Raw genomic sequence first — 26,964 nt, 5'->3', positions numbered from 1 at the left:
CATGTGATTCGCACCCAAGAAAAATCATGAACCTAGAGTACAATAGTACTGTGGATTGAATAAGGTTTATTATTAATGTTATTATTATTTTTTTAAAAATATTTTTATAATCTTTTACATAATCTAGAATCTCTGCTCAAGAGAGCAAACATGAAACTTTTCCAAGCCACTTCAAGTCTCTAATAAGTACAGGTGGTGATTTTATTTCCCACTGATAGGCATTCATAAACTCCACTGGTATGTTGGTTAGGGAGCATGTGTTAAATTCTGAATGAAAGGAATTATAATATAATAGTATTTCATTCAGGATTTAACATAGTCTGCCATTTCCTGAGCCAAATTTGCTCATCAGAGAAATAGCAAATTATTCACTTACTGATATATATTCCATAATTATAAAATAATTGTATGTTCTAATAGTTGTCAGTTATTTATCCTGTACTAATTCTTTGTAGAGTATATATATCCTATGTGAACTGTGCACGGAAACTCGGAACTTAGTCCGTTTATGTAAACCATTGCCAAGGACATAGCCAGTATAACAGAAATTAAGTGCTGTATGAAGTTACAAAGTTATCCGGCGGTGCACATTTTGGTGCTAGTTACTATGCCGAGCTAACGAAGATACACGAGGCAGATTTTGGCACAAAGAAGGAAGGGGATGACGTGCACTGTTGAATAAGGAGAGAAACGAGGCACGAAGGATAGAACCGGGTTGAAAAGACAAGGGAGCTCTCTGTTTTTCTCTTATGCTTTCGTGGGCTCTTGTTCGTATTCTGATTCTAATTCCCTCGTCTTGTAATTGTGATGAGAGGCATGACAATTGCCAAGGAAACCTGAAGGATAGTCATTTTAGAGGAAGCAGGCATGTATTCCCGAGCCAACAAGATCGTTATGGTGAATCTGGATCATATCGAACTAAAGTGACCTAAGAGAGAAAGCTATTGAGAAACAAGAAAGTGTTTTCCAGAACACGTGATAATAGGCAAAGTATATCAACCATCCCGGTAAGGAAATCCTTTCTATGTCTTTTGTGAATATAATTACAATAAAGGAGAAGTGTATTGCCTTAATGACAGATCAAGTTTGAACGTGTGATATCTTGACGCTTGTTCCAAGGGAACGTGATATAAGTTAGAAACTGACTTACTAAGATTTACTGTAATAGATTGACAGGACTTTAGAATTCCTTGGTGTGTATTTAGCAATATGTGCTTTGTGTATCCTGAATGGCTAAGCAGAATCGACAATTGAAGTATATTGAATAGATAATCTTTGTCTAAAGATTGCGCTTAGAAATTATAACTCTAAGAAGGGTAGAAATCTATATGTTAAGAATTTAACTGTGCTGAGTATACTCTACTGTGAAGTTGAGTATATGTTAACATATAAATCTATATGTTAAGAATTTAACTGTGCTGAGTATACTCTACTGTGAAGTTGCTATTGTCTTAATAAGAATTTCTTTATTTCATGATCATTTTAGTCATGTTTAGACTTCTTTGATTAATGTAAATTCATGAGTTAGTGTATTAAATGTTTTTTAATTTGAATCTTGTTCTTGCCTGAGTTCATTTCATTGCACCACTCATTTTAACAGCTCAGATCTAAGTGGGAACTCTATTTAATGTGAAAGTAAGGAAGGATTAGAGAACCACGACTGCTATATAATTTAAAAGTAATTTCTCTAAGGAAAGTTCTGTCTTATTTAGGTTACTGTAGCATTGTACTTGCCGATGATTGATTCCTTAACATTATTCTTACAACTATGGACACAGAGTGGCACAGTTAAATATAAATTTTCTTTGTGTTCGAAAATGGAATCAATCAGCAGAAAGAACTAGAGAATTACTGACCTCGTCAATAACCTCCCTTATTGTTTTAACTCTTGTACAGTAATATTACCCACATAGAAATTAGGCCTAGATTGTCTCATGACTGAATAACAAAATTAAATTAGAAAACTGCATTCAGGCGAAATAGAACACACAACGAAGAAGAAAGACACCACAACACAGGTATGGTAATCTGCTTAGCCAAACAGGCTGGCAAACTAATGCCATGTTACTATGGTGCATTAATTTGTTTGAAGGCACACTACAAAGATCACTTTTTTGATTGATACATCACTGAGTAGTGATTAGTATGCTGGCTTTCAGTATTGTACTTTTCGTGTATTTTTAATCAATACATTTTTAACATAAACATTTTTTTATCCAAAACAAACCAATACATTTTAATGTATTGGTTTCTTGGGGATGAGGAAGATGATTAAGGGGTGAGTGACCAAGATGGTGAGTGGTCTGTGGAAATGTTCCCTATCAGGATAGATTGAGGGTGTGTGTGTGTGGATTGCAGAAGTTGGTTGATAGGAGAAAAAGAGAGGATATGATAGAAACATTTATGTTGGTTAAATAGTTTATAGGATAGATGCAGGGGAAAGATTTCAGCACTTGGCTGGATGGGACAGTCAACTCTGGAAGTTGAATAAAAGTGTGGTTAGTAGGAGGGTGAGGACAATATTTTTTTTGCTTGGAGAGTTATGAATGAGTGGATGAGTTGCCAGAGTCAGTTGTGAGTGCTTTGTCTGTTAATAGGTTCAAGGAGAGGTATGGTAGACTGTGTGAATAGTTTGGATATTATTATTATTATTATTATTATTTTGACACCTCCAGGGAGTCCAAAGACTCATCGAGGTAGAGTGTGCCGACAGCATCGAACGATGAGTCTGAAGACTCCATGGAGGCACCTGTACAATAATAATAAATAATAATGTTAAGTTAATGACAGCATAATCTTTCAGAGAAACAATGTTATGCATTAGTCTGCTTGGGATATGTAGACTTTTGTATAAGTTCTTTAGTTCACTAAAATTCAGCACGCATTTACTCATTTGAATAAGCATCGTTATGTTAAAGGTTCCTACACATCATTTTTGTTTTTATTTCTAGTCTAATAATGAACAGCATAATCTATAAAAGCAAAGAAAGAGTTGATATGCTGATTAGGCAGTCTATATATATATATATACATGATAGTTGTGTTAATAAAAAAGAAGTAATTCCAAAGCACTAATTATAGTTTAATTATATATGTATTTTTTTTGGGGGGGGGGATTTCTTTAATTGCTACACAGCCATTTTTAAAGGATTTATATTTGAGGAGGAAAAACAGTACAGTTCTATATTAGAAATCTACATTAAAATATTAAAAAAACTGACCATGTAACACTAGGTTTAGGATACCCAGAAATTTTTAGTTCTAGCATTGCTGAAGCACCCTCACTGACTTCTACATCACTAAGTTGGGCCTTTATTGATGGAGCTTCAGGTTCCCGTAATAACTGATGGACACCACCTAAGTGTTATAAATATCTTTAGTCTATAATATAAGTTATATATCATAATAATATAACATGTATGTACACAAACATACATACACACAAATTAGAAGCAATCATTCATCTTGAAGGTCTTGACAGGTGGGATAAAGTGTATTATTTTTACAAATATAAAATTTATTCAAATCTTATATATATATTATGAATAAGTAGGTATCAAGAAATATATATTCTAATTCACTTAAAAAAAATATTTCAATATTTCTGTATTATAATTAATTATATAATACTAATTTTGTTTAGAAAGCAAACAGCAAGCTGCAGAGACAGGAGACATCCTGACCCAGAAACAGCAGTTATATATTATTTATTTTAGTTATTAATGTAAAAATAAATCATAAAACATTTTGAAAATTGAGAGTTAATCATCAGTTTGCACAATATCACACTAAAAATAATGTCAAATGTTGCATGCTTGGCATTCAGTATTACATAAATATATTAAAGCCAAATATCAGAATGAAAAAATACCCAAGTAGTGATTCTTCTATCTGATAGTCATGAAATGAAATAAAAACATCTAGCATATATATTATTCATGTAACTAGCATTATTCTTACAATCATAGCCACATGAGTATAGAGCTATATTCTTTTAGAATATTTTGAGTATTGTTACATCGTTAATGTTATATAAATCAAGTACTGTTCTATTTTCTAGACAAAGCAAACTAATAGAATCAACAATTAAAAAGAAAAAAAGAAGGTTTTTTTTGTTTGTTTGTTTTTATCTCAGACAGTGCTTTTCTCAGGACTGCAAATCTTGGACCTCAAATCTTGGAGATTTCTATATCAGTGTCATCTAATATGATATCATCAGTTTTGCATTACCTGTAAGCAGCTGTACATGGTATTAAAATAAAGTCAGATGCAATTATTTCTTTTAATTTCCCATGGGAAAAGTTGGTGATAACCATACATATGATTTATATTCCGCTAAAAATAGAAGAAAAAATAATACCAGTACCCTGCACTGTGAGTTCAGCACTACACGAAATTTTACCACCAGCACCAGTACTGGCAACACATGTATAAAGTCCTGCATCATCAGGAGTAACGCGCTGGAATAGCAAACCAAGTGTATCTTCTTCTTCATTGAAAGCTACCTTAAATCGTTCACTTGCTTCAAAGTCTTTTCCATCCTTGAACCTAAAAATAAATTAAAAAAAAAAAAAAGATTTTAAATATTAAGACAGTTTATCTTTCTTATTAATATGATATAATGAAGTTAATATTATTATTATTATTATTATTACTATTACTGTATAAAGACATATATTATATCATCATCATCATCATCATCAAATTCCTGCCATGTACCCTCAAGGGGTGTACAGGATATGACAGTACTACATGAAAAAATTACATCATTACTAACTTCCTATCTACAATTTTCCTCCAAATCAGTCTGTTACTTGTCAAGACTCCAACATTATCAGATCTTATATTTCTATCGTCTAAGGCACTTTGTACTGTATCAATCCACCTATATCTTGGTCTTCCTCTGGGTCGTTTTCCTGCCAACCTGGCAGAGAACACTTGTTTTGCTAATCTTTCCTCTCCCATTCTATTTAAGTGACCATACCATCTGAGATTAGCTCTGCTAACACATTCCTGGATGCTGACAATGTCAAGTTCTTTCCTAATATCCTCATTTTTAATATGATATTGCCATTGATGCCATCTGTTCACGCCTCTAATCTTTCTCAGGACTCTCATATCTGCGGTCTCTAGTCTTTGGTCAAGTGTTTTACTTCTGACCCAGCTCTCAGATCCATAAGTTAAAATTGGTTTGAACACAGTCTTGTATACAGCTAATTTAGTGTTCCGACTAATTTCTTTCTTATTCCATATGAATTTATTCAATTGACTTCCCACGATACCAGCTTTGCTGATTCTGTTGTCTATTTCTATATTTAGTTTACCATCTTCAGTAAAAATTGTGCCTAAGTAGCTGAAATGTTTTACTTGTTCCACAGGTTCTCCATTCACAACACAATTGACATTTTCAATGATTCTGCCTATTTTCATTGTCTTTGTCTTTTTATTGCTGACCTTCATACCATATCTATTACAACAGTTATTCAATTTAGTCAGAGAATCTTGCAGACTTGTAGCGGATTTATTTAGAAGTATAACATCATCCGCATAAAGCAAAGAGCTGACATTAACATCTCCAATTTTGATATCAGGTTTAATACCACATTCCTTCATAATGTGATCCATATAGATAATGAATAACAGAGGGGATAATGTACATCCTTGTCTCACACCAGATTTAACATTAAACCATCTTCCTGTACTTCCTTCAATTCTAACTGCTGACTCACAACTCAAATAAAGACTAAGTATTGCTTGATATAGTGCTCCATTGACACCATATAACTGCAGCGTATTGAATAGCTTCTCTCTTGGCACCTTGTCATATGCCTTTTCCAAATCGACAAAACTTAAATACAGATCTTTGTTATATTCCCATGCTTTCTCGACTATTTGTCGTAAAGTGAAGATCTGATCCTGACAGCCTCTATTTGGCCTGAATCCAGCTTGTTCTTCACCAAGCTTTTCTTCCACAATTCTTCTCAACCGTTTCTCAAGTATACTTGCATAGATCTTGCCAGGAACACTCAGTAGGGAAATACCTCTGTAATTCTCACATTCAGTTTTATTTCCCTTTTTATATATGGGTACTATGAGAGCTTTACTCCAATCATCGGGAATTCGTCCCTCTGTCCAGGCTTTCTGAACTATGCAGTGCAGCCACTGTAAGACTCTTATACCACCATACTTCAGCATTTCTGGTCGAATATCATCTACTCCTGCTGCCTTTCCACATTTCAAGCCTTTGATGGCTTTTTCTACTTCAAGTATGGATATGTATTCCTGACTGCATGCCTGGTCAGTGTTTTTTATCACTGTGCTGTCATCACTGCTTGTTTCATTTAGCAGTTTTTCAAAGTAATTACTCCATACTTCAAGGATATCTTTTTCTCCTGTTTTCATTTCACCTTTATCATCTCTAATTCCTTTTACAGCACTCTTTCCTCCATTCCTAAGCTTCTTCAACAACCTCCAGAATATTTTGCCACCTTCTTGATATTTATTTTCTATATTCTTGCCAAAGTCCTCCCATGACTTTTGTTTAGCTAGTTTTACACACTGTTTAGCTTTCTTACATTTGTCTCTGTATTCTGTAAGAGTAAAAGCTGACTTATTTGCCAGGAACTTTTGATATGCTTTCTTCTTTTCCTTCACTGCCTCTTTAACTTCCTGTGTCCACCAGGGAGTTCTGATTTTTTTATCCTTGCACACAACCTCACCACATGCCTCTCTGGCAGAATCAATCAATGTTTCCTTCAGAGTTTGCCACTGAATCTCCAAGGTTTGATTCCTGTTCTCAAACTCTTTCATTTTCTTTTCAATAATATTTCTGTATTTTAGTCTACAGTTCATATCTGAGAGCTGCTCAACTTTTATTCGCTTTAAAACTTTCTTACATGTTATTCTTTTCAATATGATATTTAATTTTATCCTGCTCAAGACTAAATAGTGATCACTTCCAATTTCAAATCCTCTGTACACTCTGGTGTCCTGCACCAGGGAGAAAACATCACTATCAACAATAACATAGTCAATGAGACTTTTCTTATTCCTAGCCTCTTCTCTCCATGTGAATTTGTGCACATTTTTATGTTGGAACATGGTGTTAGTAATAACCAGTCCATGTCCTGAGCAGAAATCCAACAGATATTTGCCATTATTATTAGCTTTGCTCTTTTCTCCAAATTTTCCCAAAATATTTTTGTATGTCTCACAATCATTTCCTACTCTACTATTTAGATCCCCAACAAGGATCAACTTTTCCTTTTTCATTGTGTCAGTTGCTTTTTCTAAAGCCTCAAAAAATTCCTCCACTTCTACCTTAGTAGAACCTTCTGTGGGACCATAGGCACAAATAAGTCTCATTGTCCAGTTCCCCATTCTCATATTTGCCCACATTACTCTACTTGAGACTGACTGCCATTCAAGAAGATTAGCCTCGTATTTTGTGTTGAATACTATGGCTACTCCTTCTTTTCCTTGATTGTCATTGCCTGAATATAACATTTTGTATTTATTGCTCAGAAAGATCTCACCAGTTTTGGTCTTTTTTGTTTCAGTCACCCCTATTATGACGATCTGGTACTTATCTAATTCCTCAGCTAGCTCCATTTCTTTGCCATTCGGGCTTCTTACGTTGATAGTACCGATCTTTAACTCTGGTGATGTTGAGTTGGGGTTTGTTTTCAGATTTGTTCCAGTAGCTGACTTTTCGCTGTTCGCCCTGGTTCCCTGGCGAAAACAACGGGGGCCTTGTTTAACCGGGCGACGCCCCAGCCGGCATGAAATTTTGTCATGTTGTACCATCATTTTTTATTTTGGTTTAACCAATAAGAATACAATTTGGTCGGCTAAATCCCAAATTGCCAGCCCATCCTCGTTCGTTCAGTATCAAAGTAGATACCCAACAGGGTGCACCACGAGAAGGTGAGGATTGGACATTAGGTCAGAAGCCCTGGTCGGTTCTCCGCATTCCTTTAAAGGCTATGTGGAGGTCTCCTCTCAGTTATACAGCTTTGACCCTTAAGCACCCCATATATTATATACAGAATGAATATAGTACATGTATAATATATAAATTCAGAATGCTTCAGTCACAGCTCATTCCAGAATGTTGAAGGTTTATTTTTCACTTGGTTAGAGTATAATAAATTTAGTTTAATCCTTTATCCAAGTGTAAGCAAACAAAGTTTGCCCCTGAAAGTATCTTCAGGACTGGGGTAAGGTGGTACAACACCAGGTCACTCCTTGCAAAGGTGGAGCAAGCCACCAACACTCCTATCTCAGTATCTCCCATAATGCAAAACACATCTCCTTGCGGATATGTCTAATGTTATGCATTAAGGGAAGGGCCACAACCCAGACTAGTTTCGACCTTTATTGAGGTCTCTTCAGTGGGAGCCAGGCCCAAGTGGAGATACCAGGCAGAATTTGGCAACTCCTATAGGTAGAGATCACCTGCTAATGCTTCTGCCTGGTATCTCCACTTGGGCCTGGCTCCCACTGAAGAGACCTCAATAAAGGTCAAAACTAGTTGGGTTGTGGCCCTTCCCTTAATGCATAACATTAGACATATCCGCAAGGAGATGTGTTTTGCATTATGGGAGATACTGAAATAGGAGTGTTGGTGGTTTGCTCCACCTTTGCAAGGAGTGACCTGGTGTTGTACCACCTTACCCCCAGTCCTGAAGATACTTTCAGGTGCAAACTTTGTTTGCTCACACTTGGATAAAGGATTAAACTAAATTAATTATACTCATTCCAGAATGTTTCCAATTTTTATAATATTATTTTTATTATTATTACCCCAAGACCCCTTGGAGGTCCTTTTATCATACACACAGTTCATCATACCGCACCTTAAACACACTCAAATTCTCTGCAGATACCACACTCTCAGGCAAGGCATTCCAATAATTCGCAACTCTGCATGCAAAAAACCTGCTTCTCGCTCCTCTCAAAGGTTGCATCTTCTCAACCTTTCCTCATATTCAACATTCTAGAGGTCAGAAACTACCTTAGTCAGTTTCCTCTGGACCGTTTCCAACATCCCTTCTTCCTTTTGAAAACCAGGTAACCAAATCTGTGCACAGTGGTCCATGTGTGGTCTAATCAAAGCCTTATACAATGGAACAAGAATCTCTCTACTTCTACAAGTCAGTGTCCTCCACATTATTTCCAGAAGTCTACGTGTTGTCCTCACAATTTTGGCAATGTGTCCCCTAAATTTCAGATCCTTATCCACTGTCACTCCCAAGATCTCTTATTTCCTCTGCCTCCAACAATATATCCCCAACAAGCATCCCATCTTTGTTTCCCAAATTTTAAAACCTTATATTTTGTAACATTGAACTCTTATCCCCATTACTGTGCCGATTCACTCAATTTATTCAAGTCTTCTTGTAATGCCACAACATCTTCTCTACTCTTTATAGTTTGTCCTAACTTTGCATCATTTGCAAACAACTGAATTTCTCCATCCAAATCTTTGCCAATATCCTTAACATACAAGTTAAACAGTAATGGTCCTAAAACAGATCCCTGAGGTACACTACTGGTGACTTTCCTCTTCCAGGATATTGCTCCTCCATACGCAACTTGCTGATACCTATCAGATAGTCAGTCTCTGATCCAATGCACTAATCTAATATCAAACCCCATCCACTCTAGTTTGACTATCAACTTATCATGCGGTAATCTATCAAAAGCTTTTGTGAAATCTAAGTATATTACTGTGTATCCCTCTCCTCTCTCCAAGGAAGCTGTAACCTTATTGTAATAAGTAATTAGAATAATAAAACATGACCTTCCTTTAGCAAATATATGTTGTCCATCAAAGACAATACCATTGTTGTCAACCCAATTCTGGATCCTAGTTCTCACAAGCTTCTCCAACAACTGAACCACAACACCTGACACACAGAGAGGCGTATAATTGGATGCTCGGGTTTTATCCTTATGAAGCGGCACAATCTTGCCCTCCTTCCACTCCTTTGCAACCTAATTCCATGCAAGACTCATATTAAAGAGATATGGCAAGGCATATGTCAACTCCCTGCACATCTCTTCAGAATATGTGGTGATATATTATCAAGTTCCACAGCCTTATTACCATCAAGTTTGCCAACTCCCCTCTTGCTCACTCCTAATTAAACACAATAAAGGTTTAATATTTGTGGGAGGGAGATATATGTAAGTAAAATATTCTTAAAAATGTTAAAAACTGCTATTTGTATAATGCTAAAATCACATAAAAAATTATATATATAAAAAAAAAAATTAAAAGTGTCTCTATAGTGCAATTGAAATTTTGCAATTGCAAAACAAAACACTGTACCCTTTGATTAGATTATATAAGAACATGAATTTCATTCTTGTCATGATGAGAGGAATCTATATATTGCCTTTTTCAAATGAAGGCGAGTTAGCCAATCTAATACAGGAGTAGCAGGGCTTTTTCTCCTGGAAACTCAGGTTTTTCATCCAGCATACAGGCAAATCATTAATGAAAACACACACAATTTACAGACAAAAAAAAAAAAAAAATTGGTGATAGGCAGTAGATGACATTGATGGTGGTAGTGTTTTTGGGTGTATTTTGAGAATTAAGTAGTAGATGAGATGTGTGTAGCAGATTAGAGTAGAGTACCCTCCTGTAATGCATTTCTTGACACTAAGGAGTCCTGTAATACTGGACTCCTTAGTGTCAAGTAATAATAATAATAATATTGAAGCTAAGCCTATTAATTTCTTTTGCATCACATTAGTGACTGCAAAAACAGAAATATTTTGTGCTTTCCAAATAATTTTTAGCTGGGGAAATTAATTACCTTTCCACAAACAGATCCTTAAATAGGGACATAATACACATGACTATTTGTACACGACTGTTTTTCATTTGTTTTTATATTTTAAAAAATCTCTCTCTTGCACCTCTTCATTTTTTAACATGACTAGTATTTATATATTGAGAGACAGCTTGTCCCTATGTTGCAATTAATGATTACACTTATGGTATTAATTAAAATGTCATAATAATAATAATTTAATATTATGACTTTATAAGACAGCAGCAGCAGCAGCTTATAAGAAAAGAGAGTGAAAGATAACAGGAACCCCTGGAAGTTACGAAAGGAGGCTGTGAGCAAGAGGGTGAGGAGTGGTTTCTTTGCATGGAGGGTGATTGAACCATGGAATGCATTGCCTGAGAGAGTGGTTAGAGCAGGAACAGAGTGGTATGATAAACTTTGTGTTTCCTAAAAACGACCTCCCGCGATGAGTCTTTTGACTCCATGGAGGTCTGGATAATAATAAGAACAGTGTAGTAGGGAAAAGGTGATCACTGTGCTTCTCAGATATGATAGTGATGAGTTAAGATGGTAAGTAAAAAAATAGTATTCTGACAGAGCCATGGCAGAAGAGGAAAATGAAGTTTGTGAATGTGTAGGACAAATTTGAAAGATGGATGGAGATGTATAAAAGGATGCTTGCTCTTGAATGAGTTTGGTGCAAGATATTTTGAGAGACTGTTATTAGGAGAGATTGTAATGAGAATTGAAGATGAAAGTAAAGTAGGAAGAGATATGAAAGAGAAGGCAAGCAAGACAAATGAGACAAGTGAAAGAATGGTTGGGGCACAAAGAGAAAAGCAGTAAGAGGACTTGTGAGGTGAGAGGAAGGAGTGAAAGGTGAGAATGAGCACATTACATTCTGTATGGTGCAGAATACATTTTGCAGAGGCCATTCCTATCTTGAAGTTACGAAAGAAAGGAGTAAGTAAGAAGTAATTTTTTTGTGTGTGTGTGTGTGGAGAATAGTAGTTTGGAATTCATGGTTTGTATGTTGCAAATAACTGATTGTTGTGTCTTAAATAAATTTTGATTAACTTTGCACAATCAATTGTTTGCTTTTTTATTTCTTTGATGTTTGTATAACTTAAGAAGGATGACCCTGTAAAAGAAATTCCAAGGAAAAAAAACCAAATTAAAATACAAAAGGGTAGGGGGAACCTTTTGCACATATATACAATTCTTTTTATTCTCTTATAGATGACTTCAATCATTTACCAAAATATTGTATTGTTAATAAACATATGTAGTATACACATCAAGTATATAGGCCATTCTCACATTTTGAAATTTGCAAAATGCATTGATTAGAAGTATGCAAAATAAGATTATTACAATAATGAGAAGGACACTAATAGCTAGGAACAAGGAGGGTACTGTTCAGAGTACAACCTGATAATTGTATAAAGACTTGGTTACCTAGTTTTCATAGAATTAAAAAGGAGTGAAACTTCATAGGTGAATATTCATGATATTATCCAAGTTGGAGAATTTCCAGTTGCGTAAATTAAATAGGAGGAGAAAGTCTGGTATGGGGGGGGGGATATAATGGAGGCATTAAGCTGATGAAGTTTAATTTTATTGAATTGGATATACATACAGAGGGAACTTTTCATAGTATGGCAGAGGAGGAATAGCAAAAGGTTATCTCTGAAAGCTGAAAACAGGTGTCAGAGTGGTGAATGGATGGAATGTGTTATCAGAGCATGTTATGATAGAGTGGTTTTAATTTAATGTAAAAAGAAGTACATGATGAACATATATGGTTGAAATTCTTGATTTGCATTATAATGAGAAAACTCTGGGAAGGGTCCACAGATTATTATTATTATCATCCCAAGACTCCATGGAGTCAAAGACTCATCTAGGAGGTCTTTTGTCATACACACAACTCGATAACTTTAGATAACTAAAACAATATCAGGATTCTGGAATGCTGGCTAAGTGGGGTGGTTGAGAACATGCAGTCTAGTGAATAGGTGGAAAAGAGATATGACAGAGATGTTTAAGATGGTCAGAGGATTTCACAAGAGGCCATTTCTGGAAGTTGCATAAGTATGATTAAAAAGTGAAGAATAGATTTTTTAGATGTGAGTGGTAAATGAGTGGAATGCATTGCCATAGTGTGTTGTGAATGCTGAGATTATTTAATATTATCATCATCATTAGACCTCCATAGAATCAAAAGGCTCATCATGGGAAATCCCACTGTTACACCAACAGCTCATTACACCATGAATTCATTCACTATCTCTGCACTCACCACACTCTGAGGTAATGCATTCTAATCACCTACCACTCTCCATGAAAAATACCTATCCCTCATCCCCTCTTCCACACAGCTCGCACCCTGCTGCACTTCCAGGGATGGCCTCCTGTTCTCTCCTATCTTCCTAATTCTATAAAAATCCAAAGTGTTGTCTCAGAATTCTTAAATAATTCATTCTTAACACAAGACTGGCTGCTGAACTATTCATAATAGATTGAAAGATCAGATATAAAATATATTTTATAGAAACAAAAATATATGATAAAAACAGCAGTGGCATAACTACAATTTATGTTCTCAATCCCTCCTGCAACAAGCATTTTCATGTGTACCGACTTTTCATTTAATCCTCCTCCTGCCAAGAGCTGAGCATCCCAAGCCTTCACTTGAGATGCTCAGCTCTTGGCAGGAGGGGCTTACATTGTAAGATTATAAAATACAAAACAAAATTTACTATTTCTTTACCATTTGAAGACAGGCTTTTTAGCTCGTGGTGTAGGAACACGTTCTTCTTCTATTTCATCCTCCAAACCTTGGAATAAAATTTTGTGCTCTTTCCAGAGAGATTAAAGAAAAAGGAAAATTATATATTACTAAAAACACAAGATTACTATTATTATCATATATTATAAACAAATGATGACTATTAAATTTGCACTAAAAATGCAAATATGTATGATATTATTATTTAAGTTTTTGGAATCATGAACATGATTACCAATATTTCAAGATTTAAACTAATGAAAATAATTAATTTTTTTTCATTATGAAACACAACAGACTATAATACATAATCTGCCAATGTTCATTAAATAGAATTTTAACTTTTTTCAAGATGTAAAAATATACTTTTCTAGTGCATGAGAGGTGGTGAAGGTTTGAAGAAAGCAGTATCAGACTGAATACGTAGAGTCAGAAAAATAAATCAGCTAGGAGTGAGATGGATAAATAGCATCATTAAGCAAGAGTTGCAGATAAAGAAAAAGTTGTGGAGGGAGTAAAAAGAAAAAAGTCAACACATCCATGAGCAGACAAAAAGCCCAGGCATATTAAAATGCCAGGGCTTCTTGTCTAGTAAGAAAGGCCAAAGCTAATTATGACTGAAAGCTAGTTGATGCCAAAAGAAATTCTAAAGTTCTTTTGCAAGCAAAAGGAGGAACAAGTATGGAAGGATGGCTTTAATAAGTGCTGAAGTTGGGGAGGTAACAGAAACAAATCAAATAGTTGAGTTATCGAGTGATCATTTTGCAAGGATATACTATCTAAGTGGTGATATTGCAATGCTGGATGGGAGAATAGGGGTTGAAGAACTGGAGGTGCTTAGAATACTGCAGAACCTCAATGCAAACATAGCCATTGGATTATAAGGCATAATCAACCTGTATGCTAAATGTGCAAGGGAATTGTCAGCTTCTCTGACCAAGCTGATTAATTTAAGCCTCAGTACCAGTACCGGAAAGATGCCAGTTCAGTGGAAAGAGGCAAAATAGTTCTACTGCATGAAAGAGGCTCCAAGACAGAGGTAGTAAATTATATCTTAGGAGTGGTAGGTAAGGTATTGAGAAAATGCTAAAAGATGGAATTTAGGGCTGGGCAGAGAGGAATATGATACCTTATAAGGCATTTGACAGGGTTCCACATAGAACTTGCTTGCATAAGTTGGAGTAAATGGGCATGGATATGAATCTGATCATTGGGATTAGAGGATGGCTGATGACAGACATCAAAGAGTGATATTTATGGAGGAAATGAGTCCACAAGAAAGCAGGTGACTGATAGCATACTGCAGGGATCAGTACTTCATTCTCTGTTGTTTAGTTTGTATGTCAACCATATAGAAAATGAGTTGATGGAAAATATTCAGTTGTTTGCTGATGATGCAAAACTAAAAAGCACAATAGTAACTGAAGATGATGTAGAAATCCTGCAGGATGACTTAAATGAATTGGCAGTATAGACAAAAGTAAATGGCTGTCAATTTAATATAGCCAACTGTAAAGTGATACACATTGGGAAAAAGAGATTATTATTATTATTATTTGACACCTCCAGTGAGTCTAAGACTCATCAAGGGAGGACACCTACTCTACAACTCTCCATCTCCACCAATCGCATCATCTACACCAACGCCATCTACTGTCCACCACAGACAATCACAAACATCCATGCCCACAGCAGGATTTGAACCCGCAGCCTTTTGGTTGGAGAGTGGATATGCTAACCACTCAGCCAACCAGGCCAGCAATTTATATTTTTTTACATAATTTATTTATGTAAAAATAAATAAATAAAAATACCATGAACTATGAGGTTTGAGTCATTTCTTCCATGCCCATTAAAAATTTGTTGGCTTAAAATACTACAAAATTCTTCAATTTGTGTGTATACAATTATGATTAGTTAGTTATTCACATGTGATGTTATTTTGACACCATATGGTCACTCCCATACTGCATTTCCCCCCCCCCCCTTGGGAGTGAAGTCTTCTGCTAGAAAAAGAAGTGGTAGGTTCACAGATGTCCTTTCCATTAACAGGACAATCACAAACATCCATGTTCCTGGCAAGATTCGAATCCACAGCCTCTTAACTGGAGAGTGAATATGCTGACCACTCGCCCAACCAACCCATTATTATTATTATATCACACCTCCAGGGAGTCCAAAGACTCGTCGAGGGAGGGCATCAACTCTACAACTCTCGTCTCACTACTCCACCAACCTTCACCATCTAACACCAACACCATCTACCACTGACTTCCACCACTAGTGCTTTCACAGACAATCACAAACATCCATGCCCACAGTGGGATTCCAACTCGACAGAGTCAGAAGCTCTGCAATTCAGGAAACCCTCAATACTCAATCGCTGCTTCTCCGTGTTGAGAGATCACAGTTACGTTGGTACGGGCATCTGGTCAGAATGCCACAAGAGAGGCTCCCTCAGTAGGCCCTCTTTGCCAAGCCAAAGGGTGGGAGGCCACGTGGAAGGCCAAGGATTTGCTGGATAGATTATATCCAAAACCTTGGGTGGACACGTTTGAAAATCCCACCAGAACACCTGAGCTTGGTGGCAGAGGATCGTGACCATTGGAAGTTCCTCTTGCAACCGTTTCCCCCACAACCCAATTAGGAAATGTGGGCCTTGAAGATGTATGTATGTATGTATGTATGTATGTATGTATGCATATTTTTTGTCAGGTATAATTTGCTTTCTAATCAATTGAAAGCTTTCCACCACTTTCTCTATTCCAGTGCATTTAATAACATGGTGATACAGCATGTTGTTACTTGTATATGGAAAATATCACTTCTGCATATTGTATGTGGAGGCAGATGTGAAGTCATCTGCCTCCACATATAAGTAGCCGATTATATTTATAGTTCACCCACAAACTTTTGTCTATTTAAACTTGTATAAAGGATAAAATCAAGAATAGAATTTATCAACTTTTAATTTACTTTGTAACCAAATGAAAATGCTTTCTATTCCCTCAATTTGGATACCTGCTGCTGGATCGTTAATTATATAAACAGTTACTTTTCAAGTTAAGAAACAATAATAATGAATGACTGTATATATAAAGCAATAGTAGAATCAAGATTGGGAACAACCTCATCATCATCATCATATAATAGTGGTCATATAACCACTCTTCAGTTTCTTCAATATAGTATCCAGTTTTGTTACCATACTGGTAATTAAATTCCAATATGGCCTGTGATCTAATTTGTTTGATTTAACCTGTCTTATTTCTCAAAGCATCTTTCTGTACATAGAAATTGTAATGCTAAATAAAATATCCCAGCGAATACACATGTGCAAAATAAAAGATAATTATGTTGGTTAATTTTCTAATTATATTCTATTACAACAGAATAAGAATAAATTGAGAGCCTCTGTAGCTCAATCAGTATAGACAAAGCCTTTTGGTCAAAAAGACCTGGGTTCGATTCCCATCAGTGATGTGAAAACCTTTATCTGGTCTCTTTCAATGAAAGGTGAGTTAGCCAGAACAGGCAAACTGGCCCTGTGAACATATACATAGCTTACAGTCATGAATACGTCCTAGCCATATGCTGGTCACGAGCCTAGATAAAATGGGGGGGGGGGCAATGAATGGTAAACTGCCTGTAAAAATCTCACCAGGAACACCTTGTGGACAATGCCTACAAAGTCACCTACAGTTGGAAAATGACTGAAAGGGAAAAACTACCACCACCAAGAATAAATTAGAATATTAGAAGGATAGCACCTTGGGTAAAGAAATTGTCACTAAAGCTGACTTCAAGGGCAATTAATATCAAGTGCGAGTTCTTTAATTTTTTTGAATGAAATGTTTTAAATGTGTGTCCTTAATAAAGTAGCAAAAAATATGGGAAAGATATGAAAAAATATGAGAAAGGGGGATGGGGGGAGGATAGAACAACTGACCATCCCTGGAAACTGTATAAGGAAGGTTGAACAAGAGCATAAGGAGCAGGTTCTTTGCATCGATAGCAGCCAGTGAGTGGAACATGTTGCCACAGTTTAGTGAATGTGGATGCATTGAATGAGTTTTAAAACACAGTTTGATGAGTTTTGTGTGTAACAATGTGTACCTCCCATGATGAGTCATCCAACCTCCTAGATGGAGATGATACTTGACAGGACAGTAACTTTCCACTAAACATTTCATTCTATTCACTCCTACCTGACATGATACTGTCTCAAAATCACTGCCACTATTTCCCATTTGTATCTCTACCTTGGGCACAACTTCTCTATCATTAACAACAGCACTCCATTTCCATTTTTGCCCTTTCATCTTCATGAAAACATCATACCCCTCCCCCATCTCTATTCCCATCAGGATGTCATCCTTATCCAACCATAGCTACTTATCCCAATAATTTTTGAGTTAACAAACTCATTCAATGCAATAATTTCATACCGCTTATTCCTGATTCTTCTAGCATTCATGTACAACTATAACAGTTCATTTCGGGATCTAAAACAAAACAAGTTCCACTGATACCACTTCTCAGATGTATCTCCTCCATGCCTTCCACCAGCCATTCCTCTCTTTCTCTCATTATTAGTCTCAGGATCCTTTCTACAACCAAATGCTCTCCCCCCCCCCACTAACACATCTTTGAAACTGTCAATAGCTGAACTCAGTTATCAACAGCTAATGATGTAAACAGCTGTACATTAATTTCCAAAAGATAGCTAAGGCTAAAAGAGATCTATCCATTTGGAAATAAAAGGTGTTGATTTGAATTTTTTTTGCTTTTTTTAAAGCATTTATGAAGGTAGAATACATTTGTGAATAAACACATTATTACAGATTATTGTAATGATAAACCAACATACAAAAAGCTGCAAATCTATAGGATGAGTTAAGGGTTAGATAATTTGGGAACTTTACTCTAGAAATGAAACTTTCTGCAAACTTTAAGCCTGCAATAAGCATGTTGGTAATTTCAAACTGGATGATGGAATTCATCTATCACCTAAAGATATTCACAACCATGCCATACCAGTATACTCACAGACAGCTGGAAAGCAGAGACACTGTTGACTTGGTCAACTAGACCAGATAATGGTATATTAATATATCAATTATGAAATTTATGAAATGTAAAGGAGATATTAAGGCAAGTGATCAATACTTACTCCACTTTTATCACGAGTTACCCCAGTCCTAAAAATACTTCAGGTGAAACTTTGTTTGCTTACACTTGGATAAAGGATCAAAGCAAATATATAATTGGTAGCATAGCCAAGTGAAAAAACTTCCACCAACTAACTCTAATCCAGAGAATTTTAATAATAGGGTGTTGACACCTTTCGGCAACTGGTATATGGTGACATGACTTCTGCATTACTTCCATCTTAGTATCACTACCTCAGGGTCTGGCTCCCACTGATGTGCTTTTGCACAGAAGTGGTTACTTTCCTTGTAGTATGAGAGGCTCTGCTTGGGGTAGGGTTTTGCCTGTCTCTGAGTGGGGCCACCGCTGAGATTATGGCTCTCCAGTGGTGGGGTGAGCCTGCCACTGGATAGTGCCAACACTGAGAAGTTCTTCTTGGTGATGGGGTAAGCCTGTCACAGAGTGGAACAACGCTAAGTTGGACAATCCTTCGGTCACTCGTAGGGAGTGGTCTGGGGGATTGCCTAATTTTTAGAGAGGTCTTTACTTAAACACACCTCAATAAAGGTTGAAACTGGTTGGAAGCTTGGGTGATGGATGGCAATGCTGTAGCCAATGAAGTTCTAATTGATGCTCAGCTGTTGCTGTTACCCAGGTAGAGGGGGCACCAATGGCAATGTTGTAGCCCATGAAGTTATCTGAGGCCTGGCTGTTGCTATTGCCCCTCAGATGAGATATGAGTGGTTCTTCTCAGTGACGGGGTGAGCCTGTTACTGAGGGGAACAACCACTGAGTGACACAAAATGATCCTTTGTGTCACTCATTGTTGGATGATCTCACGAATTTTTTGGATAGGTAACCCCACACTTAAACAGGGAAACTGCTCTGGGTAGTGGCCCTTCCCTTAATGCAGAGCATTATGCATGTCTGCAAGGAGATGTGCTTTGCATTATGGGAGATACCAAGGCAAGTGATCAGAACTTACTCCACCTTTACCACAAGTTGCCCCAGTCCTGAAAATACTTCAGCTGCAAACTTTGTTTGCTTACACTTGGATAAAGGATCAAACTAAATATATAATTGGTTGTATATCATTGGTTTATCCATTCATGAAATGGATAAACCAATGATCACCAATAATGATAAAAGACTACATCACCCAAAATCAATGTAGACAACGTACAACATTACAGTCAATGGAAATATGACTTTGTCACGTTAGCCAAGAAAAGCACAGGAAGACTCAACCAAGGAAACAAACTCAGAAGGATGGTACAAAAGAAATCTAAGCATTCAAATGAGAAAATGATCTAGGATGCTATGTGAAGAGTTGCATAAGCTTCTATGAAAAGAGCAACTGTACATAAACAACAACAATAACAATTAACAACACAGACTACACTGGTGTAACAAATACCATGACTGGTTTGTCGAGCATTGAAAGTCCAGGACATGGGATGATAAATTCTGTTCCACTGTTTTGTGATAGAATAGGTGAATGTAGGTGTGGCAGATGCCTAGGAAACGCCTTATGTCCAAGAGTAGCATACATGTGTGAAATTTGATGGTGGTGGTGGAGTAATGGTCTGGAGCTGTTTCTCTTGGTAGGGACTCAGACCTTTCGTTGTAGTCCTAGGAAATATGAAGGTTAAAAGAATTTCAACACTTCTGGATAACTAACTAATGCTTTCTATAGATTGAAAGTTGTAGAGAACAGATCCAGTTCTCATACTGAGATGCTTCACAAGATGACATGATGTGAAAAAAATGATGTGGAAAAATTAAGTGATTTGCACAGAGTCCTGATCTTAGTCCAACAGACTAGGGACAAATTTAGCCCTTGGGACAAACTGATCTGTCTGCTAAGATTAGGACAAACTTAGCCCTTGGGACAAACTGCAACATTGAATGAGACAAGTACTATTCAATAATTTTATACAGATCAGTGGTTGCAGTCATAGTTAAGAAAGAATAGTCGAAAATATCTGACTCATATTATCACAAATTAAGGAGAGTATGCATAGAAGGACGGAAAGAGAACAGAAGTGATCAGAATCAAAAGAGCATGCACACACACACACATGCATTCTATTGAGGTGTGTGTGTGTGTAGGATTTAACTTTCCTTGAGACATAGTGATATCTCAATACTTATTTCAACATAATGCATTAATGATAAGCTCTCAATTTTCATGCAATTATTTATATTATTGCAGATTACCATGGAATCAACAACTTATCACAGGAGGTCCCATTCAAACCAGCATATGCTCAACTCTAAACTCATTCATAAATTTCAAATTTGCAACACACCCTGAAATGCATTCCACTCATCTACCACTCCATGGAAAAAAGCTGCTCCTTGCTCTGTTGTCAACCACACTTTTATTCAACTTCCATGGATAGTTTCTTATTCTTTCCCTCCACTGTAAGAATTCTCTTTATATTAATCTGATAAATCTCTCACCCTTCTTTGCCTATCCACTAAATTGTTATTTACATTTTCTCAATATCCCCATCTCCCATTACAAACATTTCAAACTCCTGATATTGCCTTAGTTATTCATCTCTGGACCCTCTCTGCAGTTCCTCTCATCAACAGAAACATTGTTATTTGCATTTTCTCAATATTCCCATCTCCCATTACCAACATTCCAAACTCCTGATATTGCCTTAGTTATTCATCTCTGGACCCTCTCTGCAGTTCCTCTTATCAACAGAAACATAGTGTTCAAATCTGCATGCAATGCCCATGCATGGTCTGATCAAAACCTTATACAGTGATACAACTACACATTATTTTGTGTAGAAGGCAGAGTAAGTACACATCTGAAAGGATAAGTGCATTATATTATGGGATACTAAGGCAAATTATGTAAAGTGATCAGACTCCATATATAAGTAGCCTAGTCATGAAGATACTTCAGGTGCAAACTTTGTTTGCTTACATTTGGATAGAGGATTAAACAAGAATGTAATTTCTCGGCAAGTTTCATTCAATTTGTAACAAAGCGAAAAAATTTTCTACAACTGTTTCTAATTCAGAGTATTTTAATAATAACGTGATACAGCTTTTTACTACTTGTATATAGGAAATATATGACTTTTGCATTAATTCAACCTTGGTATCGGAGAATCATTCGACCGTGAGATGCGGTGATTGATTCATTCAATCCAATACCCTTGAAGGGTAATGGATGGCAATGCTGTAGCCAATGAAGTTCTAACTGAGGCTCAGCTATTGCTGTTACCCTCCTGCCATGATTAGAGCCTTAATTGCTCAATAACACCTTATCCCTACACTGTCCTCTACAGATAACGGGGAAGATGAAAAGCATTCTTGCTTCGCCCCTTTAAGCCAGTCCTTATAAGGATAAGGAACCTTGGTATCTAGGTCTAGCTCTTGCTGACATGGGGCCACTTCAGTGGATGCCTTTCCCTGGAAGATGAATGGTTCAGCTTGGTGGTAGAGTGAAACTGACACTGAGTGGAACCGTTGCTGCATAATGAGTTAAATGATCCTTCGGGTTATTGGTTGGGTGATCTGAGGGATCATCTTATTTATATAGCTCCCACCCATGAAAGGCTGATATAGTACATTTCTTTCTTTTAAGGTTACATAGTGGTCAGCATTCATAATGAAGAATTTATGGAGACACAACACACGTTAGAATAATTACATTTCTTAATGATAACTAAAATAATTGTGTTGTGTAACATTCAACGTTTCAACCTCTCTATTGAGATCATCCTTAGGAAAATATACATATGTATGTATGTTTTCCTGAGGAAAGGATACAGTACACTACACAAAAGTAAGATGAATCTAAATGTTTGTTAATCATTTACCCTAGCCTGACCTCTGGTGGAAAAAAAAAGAATTTGGAGGACCCATCTTCAACCCATATAGAATCCATATATTCATCCAGAACAACCCCAAATAGAAGAAAATCTTAATACAAGAGGACTTTAGAAATTGCTTAAGGTAGTTTTTTTTTATATTTTTTCCACTAGAGGTCAGGCTAGGGTAAATGATTAACAAACATGTAGATTCATCTTACTTTTGTGTAGTCGCATAGCTTGTATCCTGTACATACATATGTTTTCCTGATGATGATGACCTCAATACAGAGGTCAAAACGTCTAACATTACTTTCTTAATGATAAGTAAAGTAATTATTCTAACACGCGTGTTATGTCTCTATAAATTCTTCACTATAGTACATTAGCACAATGAGTGGGCCAAGGAATTTTTTTTTTATTAATTTTTAGGATTTTTGTTTTTTTTTTGTATTTTTAAATTTATTTTTAGATAGTCCAGAAACTGTGCTCTAGAGACCAGACATAAAACTTTTTAAAGCCACTCAGGCTACTAAAGACAATCACAAACACCCATGTTCACAGAGCAAGTTCAAACCCACAGCCTATTGGTTGGAGAGAGGGTACGCTAGCCAACTAGGCCAGCAGTAGTTAGCGGTTCTGCTTAGTAGTGAGCCTGTCACTGAGTGAAACTACTGCTAAGTAACGAGCTAAATGATTCTTTGGGTCACTCATTGGTTGGGATCTGAGGAATTGCCTTAGTTTATGGAGAAGGCCTGTTAATTATTCTGCTCCAGGGGCTGCCAGTGGTGTCTGGCACCTGTGTGCAAAACTTTAGTTGGCACCTGTATACCCCTTACCCCAATAAAAAATCACTTTATAAAAATGTATCAGTGAGTAAAAATGAAATACAAAATATATTAATTATAAGTTTACTGAACAAAAAGCAGAAATTACAAAAAAAATGTATAAAAAACAATAAACATACAAGAAGGGAACAAAAACAACAAAAATAATTTGGAAAAAAAAATAAAGTAAATAAATAACAGTAACTTACAAGTATATAAAATAGGACCATATTAAACATTATTGGGTAAAGAAATAGTTAAAGAAATATTTAAACAGAAAGAAAAATCACTTAGTGAATTGAACTTTTCTAGTTTTCATTAATGAAAATTCTCGAATAATATCATGTATCAAATTGATCCAAAATATCTGACTCTATTAATATAATGGTAAGATTTGAAAGTCTGTCTTGTACCATTGTGGAGCTCAAGTAGATTTTAATAATTTTAAGTTTAGAAAACTACCATTCCACAGATGCTACAGATACCGGTAATGACAAAAGAATCCAAAAAGCAATTGTAAAGTTTGCTCTGATTAAGTCGTTTAACTGTGATTAAGTCGTTTGAATAAATATACTGAATTATCTGATATATATCATTTTTAAAATTAGAAATAAATAGTTGACAATGTAAAATTTATTTGCATAAATCATCTGCGTCAATGTTGGAATGATACTCGTGTTAATTTTTGTCATAACTTTTTACAACAAGATAATAAATATTCTTTATTTTGTGAAGTACTTAACAAATACAAAAACTGAAATGAATTCATGTGTTCTTTTAATAAAGTAAATCTTTCCTGCAAAGATTGTAATATTTGATCTATTATGCAGAGAAAAAAAATTACTTTAAATGAAATTGCAAGATCTACTATATTTTCACGCTCGTAATCAAATTGTGTTGTCTTTTTACGTCACCTTAGTGGTCTACTACTACAAAATACAGATTCTGCATCAAATTTTGCTGCAATTAATTTTGAGCTTTCTACAATTTCTTCAAAAGTTTCATCAGACCTATTTTGATTTAGATCATTCAATGCATCTAAAGCAAGTTGAAGATTCATAGATGAAGATTGCAATATTTTACTGACAAAATTCACTTTATTTAAAATATCATACCAAATCTTTGGCAGCTTTACTATCCTGGCACCTGTGTGCATCGCACACATTGCACATATGGCTGGAACGCCCCTGGTTTGCTCGATGGTAAGTTTTTGCCTGTCACTGAGTGGAGCCATTTCTGTTTTCTGTCCTGGAGTGATAGTTTAATAGTGATTCTTTAGGATTACTCAGTGAAATTTAGAGTGATCTTGTAGATTGCTCAGAGTTTTTTTGAGAAAGAGATACTCTCCCCATCCCTGCACTTTAAAGTTGGTTGAAACCAGTCTGGGCAGTGGCCCTTTGCACAATGCATAACATTATACACATGCATGTGTATAATGTTATGTATGCTTTGCATTATGGGATACTAAATCCATTGATGTGAAGTCATCAGACTCTATATACAAGTAGCCTGGTTGTGATAATATTTCACATGCAACATTGTCCATGTGCACTTAGATAAAAGATTAAACAAGAATATAATTTCTTAGCAAGATTCATTTAGGTAGACACTGAATTAAGTGGTGTAATAATGAATCGTGTAATGCTGAATAGTTTGAAAAATATTTTTTTTTAATCTCTATTAGACTAAGATTTTCAAATTTACTGCAAAGTTTAAGTCTAAATGCACAGCAAAAGTGAATTTTTTTTATTAGTTATTATAAAAATATAAGGTTATTTTTTTTACTTACTGGTAACTGTAATATTCCCCGATGTGGTATCCTTGCCTTCGCTGTTAACTGCTGTGCAAGAGTAACTGCCTGCATCTTCAGAAGTAACATGGTCAATGATTAATTCAAAGACTTCTTTACTTTCAAATAACACTCGTACCTTATCATCTTGCTTTAATTCTTTGTTATTTTTATAACTGTATGAGAGAATAAAAAACATAAGGAAAATTGGAATTAACTAACAATTCATTCAGCTTTAACTAATGTGTAGAATGAAAGAGTAGTCTAGAATAGATATATTCATAGTCCTCACAGAATGAGATTCTTTAAACCAATGGAAATACAGATGTTTTCCTTTGTAGACCAATTTTTTAAATTTATTTTATTTACAAAGCAAATTTCTTTTTGATTCAGTCATAATACAAGAAAGAATGACAATCTTAATAGATTAATGAAAATACTTTGAATTTCCTGGAAAAAACAATGGTACATTTTTATTATTACTATTATCGTTATTATTATTTCACAGTATCTCCATGCAGTTCAGAGACTCATTGCAGGAGACCCAAATCAACCATCATACACAAAAATCCTATCATATCTCTCATTGAATCCAATCACCATCAGAGAATTTACGACCAATTCTGGCAATCCATTTCACTCACTCATCACTCTCCAAGCAAAAAATCTGGTCTCCGCACACTAACCACATACTAACAACACTCTTACACAACTTCCACGGATGGCCTCTAGTTCTCTAACTATTTGTCATATATTGAAATATTTCACTTGCATAAATTTTATAAAAACCCCTTTAATATCTTAAAAGTTTCTATCATGTCCCCTCCCCTCACCTCTGCCTATCAACCAAACTTTGTGACCTACAAATCTTCAACCTGTCCTCATAGGGAGTATTCACAGACCTGTTGCCATCTTGGTCACTTGTCTCTGAATCCTCTTGAGCACCTCCTGGTCCCCAAGAAACCAAGGTGACCAAATCTGTGCACAGTAGTCACGATGTAGCCAAATCATACTTCCTTATCTTTACTTCTTAGCGTGCTTTTCAACATCTGAGTAATTCGTTGAGCTATTTTACTAACTTTTGCAATATACCCTCTGAATTTCAACTCTTTGTACCCTAATATCCTCGAGCTCGAAGACTCATCAATTTCCTGCATTCTGTCATTTTCTGTCAAATGCCTTGGCAAAGTTGAGCAGTATCATGGTGTAGCCTTTATCCAATTCTGCTGTCACTTATAAGAAATGGTGCTATCTTACCCTCTTTCCACTCCCTTGGAATCTTGCTAGAGCTGGGTTTTAAAGTCCTGTATCTGTAAATTATACATTGTTAAACTTTTAATGTATATTTCTTTACTTCAGATATATCATTTAAAACAATATTATAAGTGGACAGACAAAAAATATGTTTCCTTGAGTTTCAAATAGTCATTCTGGCTACCTGAAATACTTATATTGCTAAATATTTATTATTATTTATTATAATAAATGAATTCACAAAATATCAAATATCTAGATATTCTTAGTATCCCATTTAATTCATTTAATAACTGAGAATAATACAAGCATGCAGAATAAATGCCTTTTTCAACAACTGCCCCATATTAAAATGTTAAAATAAAAAATAATAAAATAAGACAGATGAAGAGCCAGTGTAGTAATTCTTAAAGCCAACAATGCAAAGGGAGTGAACTGACTTATCTTATAATGGCCAAAAAGTGTCCTCCCCTTTCTCCTCTTTCTCCTCTTAGTCTTCCACCGG

At 35.7% G+C, this 26,964-nt stretch overlaps 1 protein-coding gene across 1 annotated transcript in view; it reads right to left on the bottom strand.

Moving 5' to 3' along the window:
* Positions 1-26,964, bottom strand: part of LOC150105008 (protein Obscurin-like) — a 790,953-nt gene that overhangs the window by 542,195 nt on the left and 221,794 nt on the right. Inside the window, exons 24-27 of the mRNA XM_090395103.1 lie at positions 25,206-25,381; positions 13,582-13,669; positions 4,367-4,548; positions 3,222-3,357 (exon numbers count right to left, since the gene is read on the bottom strand). Coding sequence (XP_090251229.1) covers positions 3,222-3,357; positions 4,367-4,548; positions 13,582-13,669; positions 25,206-25,381 — 582 coding nt within the window. The remainder of the gene's footprint in view (positions 1-3,221; positions 3,358-4,366; positions 4,549-13,581; positions 13,670-25,205; positions 25,382-26,964) is intronic.

Source organism: Typopeltis vanoorti, chromosome 7 (assembly GCF_054136105.1).
Source record: "Typopeltis vanoorti isolate ZY-2024b chromosome 7, IOZ_Tvanoo_1.0, whole genome shotgun sequence".
In the NCBI taxonomy this organism is placed as follows: domain Eukaryota; kingdom Metazoa; phylum Arthropoda; class Arachnida; order Uropygi; family Thelyphonidae; genus Typopeltis; species Typopeltis vanoorti.
The sequence above is the reverse complement of the archived record's forward strand: the minus strand, read 5'-3'. Positions and strand labels throughout refer to the sequence as shown.